General features: G+C 41.4%; 1 protein-coding gene across 1 annotated transcript in view; it reads left to right on the top strand.

The window, feature by feature from the left end:
* Positions 1-13,843, top strand: part of kcnh4b (potassium voltage-gated channel, subfamily H (eag-related), member 4b) — a 36,568-nt gene that overhangs the window by 8,096 nt on the left and 14,629 nt on the right. The window contains exon 4 of the mRNA XM_060890946.1: positions 197-327. Coding sequence (XP_060746929.1) covers positions 197-327 — 131 coding nt within the window. The remainder of the gene's footprint in view (positions 1-196; positions 328-13,843) is intronic.

The raw sequence follows: 13,843 nt of genomic DNA, 5'->3' as shown, positions 1-13,843 counted from the left end.
GTTCCAACATAATCAGGACAGAGTTTAATTATTTTTCATATACTAACGAGTTTCAGGATTTCTTTTGTATTATTAAATTCAAGAGAGAAGAATTGAGAGGCTGAGGGAATGACTGTTTGTAGCTGCTATAATGTAAGTTATATATGAGGAAAATAAAATGCTAACATGCACTGAGTTCACTTTATTATCTGTGTAGATGATAAGCATTCCAGCAGGAAGAGCAGCAGCTCTCGGTTTATTGCCGCTCGGAGGCGTGGCCACTCCGTCCTCTGCCAAATCACTAGCCAATTCAAACGTGGAGGAAAGAATGATGTCAACCTTAGTGGAGTGAGTACTAGTACATAAATATCATCAATCTGACATATTAAATGGCCTCAGCCCTGTTAATCATTCTGCTTTAAAAAATGGACAAGCAATTTTGTGTTTTGTGATCTCCAAGTTAGGTTTGCTATTTTTTTTTTTAGAAGTGGACACTCAGCTCTTGGTTAACCTCTAAGCAAAGGTTTTTGTCCCATTATCGGCTCTTGTTATCAAACAAGAAACAAGATACAGTAGAAAACAAGATAGAAAATATCTCTAGACAACTATTGCAGTTGAAGTTTGTAAGAAGCAGGAAAAATTGGCAAGCATAAGGATTTGAGCAAGGGCCAAATTGTGATGGCTATATGTAAAAGAAAACGTGAGCATCAGAACTGGACCACGGAGTAATGGAAAAAGGTGGCCTGGTCTGATGAGACACGTTTTCTTTTGCATCACGTGGATGGCTGGGTGCATGTGTGTACCTGGGGACTATGCACTATGCGAAGAAGGCTAGACGGCAGAGGCAGTGTGATGCTTTGGGCAATGTTCTGCTGGGAAACCTTGGGTCCTGCCATTCATATGAATGTTACTTTGACACGTACCACCCCTAAGCGTTTTTGCAGATCATGTACACCCTTTCAATTGAACGGTATTCCCTGATGGCTGAGGCCTCGTTCAACAGGATAATGCGCCCTGCCACAAAACAAAAATGTTTCAGGTATGGTTTGAGGAGCACAACAAGAAGTTTGAGGTGTTGACATGGCCTCCAAATTTCCCAGATCTTAATCCAATCAAACATCTGTGGGTTCTGCTGATCAAACAAGTCCGATCCATGGAGGCCCCACCTCACAACTTACAGGATTTAAAGGATCTGCTGCTAATGTCTTGGTGCCAGATACCACAGCAACCTTCAGGGGTCTAGTATATATATTGCATTCAACAATCCCACAAATTTTGTTCACCATGAATGCTTCCACAAGAAGCAGTCATTTTACAAATAAAAACAATTTACTCATTTTACAGCTAATAAATTTACAGAACTCATTCAGTGGTTAATGGCTAACTTACTTGGCACAAACTTATTAGCTACTATGGCTAATAGGTTCATTAGACTAAATTGTTCCTGTTGGCTTATCTAATTAATTTAAGCTCATTTTATCTAATTGTGTGATGGCTTCATCTACACACAAAATACTTTCTTCAGTTCTTGTCGTCTTAATAGTATCTCTAAGCAATGTGAAGAAAACTATTAAAAAAGGTTTATAAACGGATCCACTACCAGATGGAAAACCATTACAGATACTCTAAATAGAATTTTTTTTTAAGGCTTCAGCCTCAGATTTGTAGGCGGTTGCTAGCCAACATTTTTTAAACAATGAGATAAACAACACTCCCTGGTTTAGGAATACATTTGAAGGGTTTTTAACATGACCTCCTCAGCAGGAGCACATTCATCTCCGCTCTCTGTATCCAGTCATTTAACAGATGTCCTTGTTGGACAGAGATTATGCACTATTTGTGCATCTCATCAGCAGCTGTGGTAATTGTAAGCAATGGTCACAAGGGAAGAACAGCTGCGTGGTAAACTGTACTATTACTAATCCACCACACAAACCACTGTGATACGCAGACATCCACAATGCAGTGATGATACAAACAGAATCATTGTAAACAAGACAGAACTGTCAGAGTGTCAACATTTACCTCAGATGTGTTGGTAATTTGCTAAGAAAAGACAATATTTCAATGGTTACCTTGGTGTTCAAAAAATGTCCATACATCAACAATCACATCAGAAATATTTATGTAATAGCTCTATATGTCAACATTTACAGTCGTGTGCAAAGGTTTAGGAACCCCTGACAATTTCCTTGATTTTCATTTATAAATATTTGGGTGTTTGGATCAGCAATTTCATTTCATTGATCACTGATTCAAGATCATTTCATTAATCTATCAAATAACTGAAGTACACTGTAATATTTCAGTAGTGAAATGAGGTTTATTGGATTAACAGAAAATGTGCAATATGCATCAAAATGAAATTAGACAGGTGCATAAATTTGGCAGCAAAAGAACACAGCATTCCAGTAAAAACACTTGCTACCCACAGTAAAATTTGGTGGAGGTTCCATCATTCTCTGGGACTGCTCAAACTCTACTTGGGCATTTATACAGAGGAACAAGTACAATGTTCTGGAATCCCAGTCACCAGACCTAAATATTATTGAACATCTGTGGGGTGATTTGAAGCGGGCTGTCCATGCTCGGCAACCATCAAACCTAACTGAACTGGAGATCAGAATACATTCATCCAGAATCCAGATACTCATTAAAGGCTATAGACAGCGTCTAGAGGCTGTTATTTCTGCTAAAGGAGGCTCTACTAAATATTGATGTGATTTTTCTGTTGGGTTGCCCTAATTTATGCACTTGTCTAGTTTCGTTTTTGATTCATATTGCACATTTTCTGTTAATCCAATAAACCTCTTTTCACTACTGAAATATTACTGTGTCCTTCACTTATTTGATAGATCAAAATGACATTGCTGATCCAAACACCCAAATATTTATAAATGAAAATCATGGAAATTGTCAGGGGTTCCTAAACTTTTTGCATACGATTGTACCTCAAAAATACTAAGAAAAAACTATAGTCAACATTTACCTCAGACATGTTGAAAATTACTAAGAAAAGACTATATTTACGGCATTTGGCATACACCTTATTTCAGAGTGGCTTACATTTATCTCATTGTACAAGAGTAGTTTAGGGATAATTGGATTTAAATTAAGCCTCTGTAATGTAAAATTTAAAGTTCACTTTAAACCGGTGCATGAAACCATGCAAGTGGCCTTTTGACCCAGGAAGTGTTTAACCAGTGTGATTTATTTCTGTATACTGGATTACCTCCAGGCTTCCAACCTGCTCCCTCTCTCCATCTGCCTGCTTCACACACTTCCCATCCCACCTACAGACAGATGGTCCTTTTTTCTCTGTGTTGCACCCTGCTCAGAAAAGCCATTTGTTTCTCTCTCACTGGGTCTCTCACATGATGTCCAATGTTTCGGTTCCTCACCTCAAAAAAATAAACATTCACACTTTTACATAACACAAAACACTACAGCACACTGAGATAGTCACATAATAGTGAAAACAGGCTAAAACACAAGTTAGTGTTATAGTTAAAATATAAGTATCATATAAGTATCATAATAACAGCCCAATTCTGTACTAAAGAGGCTAAACACTGATTAGGATTATAGTAAACAGGTTAAACATAAAGTAGTATTAGAGTAAACAGGCTAAGCACAAACTCGCTTTATAGTGAACAAGTAGAAAACAAACTAGCTTTATATTAAACAGGCTAAACCTGCTCCATTGTGTTTGTTTGTCTGTCTGTTTGATTGATCCTGTCTGTCTTGCCCTTGTGTGTGTGTGCGTGCGTGTGTGTGTGTGTGTGTCTGTATCATCCTTTGGGTGTGTCTCTATATCTGTCTATCTGTCTGCTCCTGTCTGTGTTGCTGCTCCATTATGTATCCGTAATATAAGATAAATCTTTGTATATGTGTGTTTAATAACACATCTGATTAAAAATGTGTAAATAAGTAACACACACAAAAACCTGTTAAACTACTTATGTCTTATATTTAAAAAAATAAACAAAGCACATCCATAAAATTCTGTAACAAGGGGCAAAAATAATGAGGCTTTGTCTGAGAACGTCTCTTTTCTCTGTCTCACTGCTTGCACAGAGCCGCACGAGTTTCTGAAACACAATGTTCAGAGACAAACACCACCCATGAGACAATAGCAATGACAGCGAGAAACCAATCATCTGTTAAATATGAAATTATTAAACTGAGATTTGATACGGAAAAGAAAATAACTCGAAAACTAAACACACACACATGCACGCATGCACTCACACACACTCGCACACATCCAAGATGAAAAACACACATACTGAATTTCCCAAGTGACTATCCTCATTTGGTCAAAATGGGTGGCGCTTTAGTTAAATTTGATTAGCCAATCAACAGCTGATATTCACTTTTATAACACTGTAGTATAATAGTTTAAAACATTAGCCATGCTAATTCTCTTATTTGCAGCTATTTGGTATTTTAGCGTCTTTTTTGCCACACAAACATGTCCGATTACCGCCATGTCTGCCCAGAAGCACATGACACCCATCAACATTCAGAATTGTGTTGTGTGACATCATCACAACACACATTCAGGCAAAGGTTGAGATTCAAACATGAGTGCAGCTCTCTTAAAAAGTCAATACAGATGTATATTTACTGGTAAGAGTTTAAAATAATTGTCTGCTTGTGAATTCACCATTTCAAGTAGTATTCTATGGACCGAACAGCCCAAACTACAATGTGTGCTTTACACCATATGTGGAATCGGACACAGAGGCCAGGAGCACCATTGTCTCTAGAAAACGCTCTTACTTAACATACATTGAAAGGCTTGCTTTTTTTGGCCATTCTGCTTGTAATCAGATTTACAACAACCAAAACATGTAATCCTTACCAAACCATGGATGAGGTTTACGTGTCTCCAGCATGTGTTGGTATATCTGTGGGAAATGCAAATGAGATTTCATTATTTGCTGAAAGGATGAAAAGTTTTTTGGGAAGCAGAACCTTTACAGGGAGTCATCAGATGGATTACTTTGTTGATAATCACTCCCCTTCTTACATGTCCAGAATGCAGTCATGTGTAGCAAATGCACCCCCTTGTACCTTGCTACCCAATGGTTGTTCAGGTGCCCTTCCTTTTCACCCTTTACCACTCATTCATCTGCATCTGAGAGTTATTTTATGGCTTGCCTGTGTCCCAAATCCTCTATAGCAAACCTCCATTGGGAGAACCTGTACTTTCTGTCATCTCTCCCTGGAATCCGGGACAAGCTCTGGTTGTCTGAGATGTATTCTCTTCTCCCCAGAGCTCTGTGAGTTGAGATGATTGTAACCGTTACATTGGACCATTCCACTAGGTCAGCTCTGAGAGGTACTGTATAGCAGTTGTTTCTTAGCCTCTTGTCTAGGTCAGGAGCAGAAACCATGTTACTGAAAGTGGTAGAGAAAAATAAGTACACCTTTCTGATTTAATGATACCCAATGACATTTATACCCAAGGTATATTTTATTAAATCGGAGCAGCAACCAAATTTTGTTTCTGTTCAGAACAAGTTCTCTGACAGTTCAACATCAATCCTGTAAAATTAGAGATGTGTGTGGGAATGTTCCATGCATGCAGATATATGTTTGTACCTGAATATAACATTTTAAAACGAATTTCTTTTCATACAAATATATAAAGAAACTATTAGATTACTATTAATTAATTGAAAACACTGTAATCCTGAAAAGGCAGTTACTATTGATGAATGTTAATGTATCCTGGAAGTGTGTCATATCTATTTTGAGATGCTCCCAAGCTTATACAATTTTCATTCATTTTATTGGGTTAATCAAAAGCCCCCCCCCCCCCCAATTCTGTGTCTTTTGTTTAATGCAGTCTAAGTGTGACCCGATAACTGATGTGTCGTAGCAGCTCACATCCAAAAGTGTTACAGTGCTCATCTATCTCTCATTCGCTTCCCTCTGTGTGTGTGTGTATGTGTGTGTGTGTGTCTGTGTATACGCACCACTGATTGATGACTGGTCCATTTTTTGAAAGCTGTAGCAGGTGTTGAGAGTCTTTTTCTCTTTTTTCAGTGCTTTCGAGGTCACCCTCAAACAGCTCATTTATGAATTCATTAAATGTTGGTGAATAAGGTTGATTGTTTTGTTCACATTGTGAAAATTTGTGGATGAGAAAGAAAAGCTTCTTCAAGGTCCACATTAAAGCATTAAAGGTCTGTTCGTGATTAAGAGTATTTATAGCGTTTAAGGGATGAAAAATCCACTTTGCTTGTATTTTTTGTTCCTGTCGTTAAAGCTGCTGAAAGAATAACAAGTGGCCACAATTCGCCCTACACACACACACACTGCTGAGACAAATACACATACACTTTTACAACACACACACTTGTACACACCCCACAGAGAACATCCTCATTATCAACATAGAGTTAGGGTTCATAACCAGTTTTTCAAACCTTCCGGTATGCTGGAAATATTTTGCCATTGAAACAGAACTTAAAATGGCCTGCTCCCTGATCAGTGCCCTGAATAGTGAACTGAGAGGCAGACTCAGATCTCATTCTCACTACATTACTACATCAAAGCCACAACTGTAACGATGCCAGTGACAGTTTCCCCAACTCACCTCCAGAGGAAAACCTCACCTCAATATTGAGTGTTTTTAGGTCAAGGTTTACTTCCAGGTTCAAAGACTCTTAAGCCTTGCTCATGCCAAATTTGGCACAGAATATTGTTAGTTTCACTACATTCCTTGTAATCCTATTCATTGCATACTGTGCATCATCCCTGTCTCTGTTTATTTAATTACTGTGTTTTTTAATATTGTGTGCTTTCGGATTTGTTTGCCTCACAGACTTTATTGTGTTTTGGTCTATTGCCTGTTTCTCGACTTTGCTTCTGCTCCTGTTTTGGATTTGTCTGCTTTGTCTTTATATATTAAACTGCATATGGATTCTAGCCCTGCCTCAGACTCTACGTTACAACAGCTTAGTTTTATCAACACAGTTTTCTCACTTTACTACGTTGTGGCCAAATTTTAATCTTGTGGTGCTGTGTTACTACATCATGACCACAAATAGTGGTCATTTTTTTAATTTCCTCATGTTACTACATTAAGGCTTTGTATTTTTATTAAGAAAGAATTTCAGCAGTGGGGCTTTGTAGAATTTTACTCATGAACACACTGATATCAGGTCTACATTTACATTTGCATTTACATTTACAGCATTTGGCGGACGCCCTTATCCAAAGCGACGTACGTAAGTGCTTAAATCTCTATCATTGGATACATTAATGCTGGCTCACTAGGTTACATACTTAAGATACCATGAGTTTAAAACATTGTTCAAGTTACAATGAAAATTGTCTTTTTTTTTAAAAAAAGATAGGGAAAGAAGTACAAGTTGAAGTGTTTCCTGAATAAGTAGGTCTCCAACGCCATTTGAAAACTGTACAGAAAAGCTGTAATGATTTTGTTTGTTTTTCTCTCAGCTGATTATTCAAGGTCTAGTTGCTAGTCAACAGATATTTCATTTAAGACAGTGTCAGGGATCAGCCCGGACTTTCGGCCATGTGTGTTTGTTGTTGTTCCTTGTCACGTGTCTGCCCCGCCTTCGTCTGCTCCTCCCTTTCACCACACCTGCTCCTCATTGTGTCATCATTGTCTTGTGTATAAATGTGAGCCGCGTTGCCGATGGCAGGGGGGAATCATTAGTTACGTTTACCCTTCGTTATGTCTAGTCATTGTTAAGTGTCGTCATTTGTATTGTTTCAGTGATCGTTTTTTTTGTCTTTGTCTTCTTTATTTATTAAACCCCTTTCATTTGAAGCTATCCTGCGTACGGGTCTGTCTCCTTCCTTCCTGGTTGTGACAGAATGATTCCGCCCAAAAACTGAGACCCAATCCAGTGGACACGTGAAAGAGCAAATACTGTCCATCCACCACCGGAATGTTCAGCCAAGGTTCAGTTCATTCCTTCATCTCAACGTATGCCCCTCATCAGCCAAGTACATACCTCAGTTGGCACTGGTCACCCAGGCATTAGTCGAACCCTCTCACTCCTCCAGGGGAAGTTTTGGTGGCCCAGAATGGCCCAAGATGTCAGGAGGTTCGCGTTAGGATGCTCAGTCTGTGCCACCACCAAGACACCTCATCATCTACCCACTGGCAAACTTTATCCTCTTCCCATTCCCAACCGTCCATGGTCACACTTGGGGGTCGATTTCGCAACAGTCCTGCCTGCCTCTGAGGGTAAGACCTGCATTTTCATTGTGGTCGACCGTTTCTCTAAATCTATCAGGTTAATCCCCCTCAAGGGCCTCCCCACAGCTATGGAAACTGCAGGACTCCTTTTTGAGCATGTATTCAGGTATTTCGGTATTCCTGAAGACATTGTCTCTGACCGTGGTACTCAATTTACCTCCAGAGTCTGGAAGGCTTTCTTCAAACGCCTAGGTGTGGCCGTCAGTCTATCCTCCGGATATCATCCCCAGTCTAATGATCAGACGGAACGGAAAATTCAAGACGTCAGTAAGTTCCTTCGAGCTTTCTGTCAGCTCCACCAGGACAGCTGGGGTCAGTACCTCCCATGGGCCGAGTAAGCACAAAACTCCTTGAGACAGCAAACTACTGGCTTAATACCTTTCCAGTGTGTACTCGGTTACCAACCACCTTTTTTCCCCTGGTCAGAAGAGCCTTCGGATGTCCCATCTATTGACCACTGGTTCCGTGAGAGTGAGAGGGTATGGAACTCGGCGTATCATCAGTTGCAGGGAGCCATTAGAAGACACAAGAGGGCTGCTGACACTCGTCGTTCATCCACTCCGTGTTACCAAGTAGGTCAGAAGGTATGGTTGTCCACGAGGAACATCCGTCTACAGCTCCCCTGCAAAAAGCTGAATCCCTGGTACATCGGACCCTTCGAAATCATTAAGGAGATCAATCCGGTGGCATTTCAACTTAAACTCCCCAGCAACTATCGTATACATCCAGTCTTTCACGTGTCTCACTTTAAACCAAATCACTCACCAGTCTCTCTCCCATCTCTCCCAGGTCCTGGTGCTGAAGAAGTACCCCCCCACCTACCCTAGAAAAAGACACCGGGATCTACTCGGTAAAGGAGATCCTGGATTCCAGACTTCGCGGTGGGGCTCTACAGTATCTCATCGATTGGGAGGGGTATGGACCTGAGGAACGTTCATGGGTGCCCCGAGATGATATACTAGACCCCAATCTTCTCCGGGAGTTCCACGAGTCTCACCCAGGCAGACCCGCACCTCGACCTAGAGGCCGCCCACCTCGACTCTCTGGTGTTCTCCGGTCCTCAGGAGCGGACCGTGGGTAGGGGTACTGTCACGGAGTCACCAGGTCCTTCTCTCACTCACCAGCATTCACATTCCCCTGAGTACTAATCAGCACCACCTGCTCCGCATTCATCAATCAACACACACCCTATATAAGCCACTCTCAGTCACTCAGGCCATGTCCACACTAATCCAGATATATTTGAAAACGGAGTTTACGTCTTAAAATGCTCCGCGTCCACATCATCATATTCAAACGTTTTCCAAAAGTTGCTCATCCACACTGAAATGTATGAAAACGCTTACATCTCCCTACTGCGCATGAGTAAAGCTTCAACCTGCGTCATTTCCACTAGGTGTTTATTTACTTTCGACTGCATCACATGACTAAAAATGTGTCATAGTATTCAAAAGCCTCCGTCTTCACAGTCCACACTAAGACGTGAAGACGGCGTTTTCAAATTTATCCGCTTTGGAGAGCGTCTTCCAACAGCTACGTTTTCGTTGACTTAAAACGCTGTCTCAGTGTGGACGAAAGGCCAAAACGGAGAGAAAAATATACATTTTCAAACGAAAACGTATTACTGTGGACATGGCCTCAGCTCCAGACTCCCATTTGCTTCATAACAATCAGCTCTCCTTCCTTCTCCCTCGCCTTCGGGGCAACAGGATTATTCTCCAGCATCTACTAGCTCCAGTCAACGATCCTGTCTCTCTTATCCCTGTGTTTTCCCCAGCGTGTGTGTTTGTGCGTGCTGCAACTTTGTGGTGCTTCTTACAGTTCAATTGCGATACATCTGTATTGTCTTAGTTCGCGTCCTTTTTTATTGTATGTGTCTTTATCATTTATTAAACCCCATTCCTTTGAAGCTATCCTGTGTACGGGTCCGCCTCCTTCCTTCCCGGGTTGTGACAGAATGAATCCGCCGACAACTCGGACCCAGCAGGATAGCTTCCAGCTCGGACCGGCTTTTTTTTTCGTCGTTATCCCCCTAGTTTTATCGTCGTCTTTCCCCGGACTGTTCCGTCAGTCCCCTAGATCCATTTTAATCATCGTCTCTCCTTGGACTGTTCCGTCAGTCCCTCTGGATCTATTTTAATCGTCATTTTCTCTGGACTGTTCCGTCAGTCTTCATGGACTATTTTTTTTTTCCGGTGCCCTGCGGCATCGCCCTGCACCTTGCTCCGGTGAGGGACGTTGCTCCATTTCCGGTTCCGCCAAGGAGGATGTCACCTCACTTCATCCGCAGGGGGTGTTGCAGGCCCGTGGCGGAAGATTATTCCCGCCCTCCCTCCCTTTTCCCCAGTTCATCGAGGCGAGGGTTTGGCCGCGGTGCGACGGGGGACGCTGCTCGGCACGTGAGCTCGGCTGTGGACGTTGCTCGGCCCTTCAGCTCGGCAGTGGACGTCGCTCGGCCCTACAGCTTGGCTGTGGACTTCGCTCGGCCCTACAGCTCGGATGCGGACGTCGCCTCGGCCCTTAAGCTTGGCTGTGGACGTTGCTCGACCCTCTCTGGCTGCTCCACCCACCTGCCTCGCCGTGTGCCTTGGCTCCCCTCGCCTACCTCGCCGTGGTTCTTGCTCCCCCCACTGGCCTCGCTGTGGTTCTTGCTCCCCCACTGGCCTCGCCGTGGTCCTTGCTCCCCCACTGGCCTCGCCGTGGTCCTTGCTCCCCCCACTGGCCTCCGCCGTGGTCCTTGCTCCCCCCACTGGCCTCGCCGTGGTCCTTGCACACACACACTGTTAATTTGAGTAGTTTATTATAAAGCTGTCAGGAGATAAAGTTGTTACCAATCAGAAACAAGAATTCAGCAGTGTTGTGGTACTGTAAGTATCACACATTGTTTTAGGAATTTTATTCATGTAACCACTGCAAAAATTACATCACAATGTTCCTGAAAATGTTCGCTCTTGGATGTTGTTTATATAGCATTATCAGGAGGTAACATCTTATACATGTACATGTCCCCATCCTAAAAACCTAAATCATTTTAATCATCTGACACTGAGAAGCAGAAAAGAGCTCTCCATGACCCTTTGTGGCTGAAAAAGCAGACCAGAATCAGGATTTACAGCCGATGGAGGATTAAAGAGAAGTTTTCTGCTGACTCTCTGGAGACTCGTCTCTCTGACACCAAGGAAAATGAAGCCAGAATGGAAGCGGAAGATGATTGAGGTGATGATTAGAATCCAGAGGAGATGCAGAAGGGAGACAGAAGGACATGTAATGTTAAAAGCTTCACCTCACTCCACTGTGGATCTTTAATTTGATAGAATGTGAAGGGAATTTCCTATACAAGGCTTATGATTGAGGCCATGGGGTCACCAGAGGTCACAACTAACAGACCTAGTTTCATCTCTGTAATATTGCAGTATGATGACCAGAGTTTCATATGTTGTTTCATACAGTTCAAGTTCAAGTTCAAGTTCAAGTTTATTTGTATAGCACATTTACAAACATGGCTGACCAAAGTGCTTCACAGTGCGTTTGACATTGCACATACCTGTACACTTAAGAATACACACACGCACAAAGTAGTTCAAGAAACTAAAATAAGAAAAAAATATATATATTATTTATTTTATTTATATTTATTTATATATATAATAAATAAAATAACAAGTTTAAAAGAAGGTGAAATAAATATAAACCATTAACCAGATATAAACAGACATAAACCCCTGGGCAATCATGAAAAGGCTAGAGAAAATAAGTGGGTCTTTAGCATGGTCTTAAAACTAGAAATGGTGGGTGCCATCCTAATCTCTAGTGGCAGGGAGTTCCATAGTCTAGGACCGGCCACAGACAAAGCACGCTCTCCTCTACGCTTGAGCCGAACATGAGGAACCACCAACATGGCCTGGTCAGATGAGCGAAGACTTCTAATAGGAGAGTAGGGATGAAGAAGTTCAGATAAATAGAGAGGAGCGGTATTATGGAGAGACTTATAGACAAAGAGTAGAATCTTAAAATCTATTCTCTGAGAAATCGGCAGCCAGTGTAGAGATTTAAGAATGGGAGTGATGTGTTCATGTTTGCGACAGCTAGAGAGAAATCTGGCAGCAGCATTTTGAACGAGCTGGAGACGCGTAATCTGAGTTTTAGATATACCGCAATATAAAGAGTTACAGTAATCTAAGTGAGAGGTTATAATCCATGAACAGCCATTTCTAAAGTCTTAGGGGTAAGAAAGTGTTTAATTTTGGAGAGAATCCGCAGTTGGTAAAAGCTAGACCCAATAACAGACGAGATGTGTTTGTCAAATTTTAAGTGCTGATCAATAAAGATGCCAAGATTCTGCACCCGTGAAGATCTAAAAACGGATAAACTCTCTAGGTTGATGCTAGAGGACTGAGAGTTCTCATTTGGGCTAAACATTATTACCTCAGTCTTTTCTTCATTTAAAAACAGAAAATTTTGTGCCAGCCATAATTTAACCTCTTCTAAACATTTTAGAAGAGATGAGATTGCTGTGGGATTATTTTTCCTAATTGGTAAGTAGATTTGAGTGTCATCAACATAGAAATTAAAGGATACATAATGTTTCCGGAGAATAGAGCCCAGGGGTAGCCATATATAATGAGAATAGAGAAGGAGCTAAAATAGAGCCTTGTGGAAGGCCACAGGACAGTGCAGTGGTGGAGGAGGAAATGTTACCCAGTTTCACTATGAGCTTTCTGTCAGTTAGGTATGACTGAAACCAGCTCAAAACATTTGCTTTTAGACCTACCCAGGTCTCAAGACTTGATAATAAAAGGGAGTGGTCTATGGTATCAAAAGTAGCTGATAAATCTAAGAGAATAAGAACCACAGAGTCTCCGGAGTCAGTAGAAAGATAAATGTCATTTAAAACTCTCAAAAGGGCAGACTCAGTACTGTGAGCAGACTTAAAACCCGATTGAAAGACCTCATAGATACAATTGTTATTCTGAAAACTTTGGAGTTGATTTAGCACAATTTTCTCCAGAATTTTTTACATGAAAGGCAAGACAGAGATTGGTCGAAAGTTTTTTTTGAATGGAGGGGTCCAGTGAAGGCTTCTTGAGCAAGGGAGTGACAGTGGCAACCTTAAGGTTGGCAGGGACTGAGCCAGTTTGCAGGCACTTGTTGATCAAAGACAGCAGGCAACTGAGTGAAAGATTTGTTTTAAAAATTTTGGGTGAATTATGTCACTGGGACAAAATGAGGGTTTGAGCTTGTCAATCACCTCCTTCAGTTGCTGGAGGTTGATGAGCTCAAAAGCTTTAAAAAATGCAGAGACCTTTGACATGATTGGGGAAGAGATAGGAGTTATAGTGGGGCGAACACTTAGGCTTAGTTTAGTGATTTTGTCACTAAAGAATCTCGAGAAGCCTTCACAGACAGCAACAGGGGCAACAGGCATAGATTTAACAGAAGGATTTGTCACAGATTTAATGATAGAAAACAAAACCTTAGGTTTAGAGTGGTTTCTTTCAATTAAATTAGAGAAATAAACGGCTTTCGCAGATTTGGCTAAAGTCTGGTAAGATGTAAGAGAGTCTCTAAATATCTGAAGAGAAACAAGCAGCCTGTCCTTAGTCCATTTACGTTCTG

Source organism: Tachysurus vachellii, chromosome 2, assembly GCF_030014155.1.
Source record: "Tachysurus vachellii isolate PV-2020 chromosome 2, HZAU_Pvac_v1, whole genome shotgun sequence".
Classification (NCBI taxonomy): domain Eukaryota; kingdom Metazoa; phylum Chordata; class Actinopteri; order Siluriformes; family Bagridae; genus Tachysurus; species Tachysurus vachellii.
Note: the sequence above shows the minus strand (reverse complement) of the source record. Positions and strands in the feature narration are given on the sequence as shown.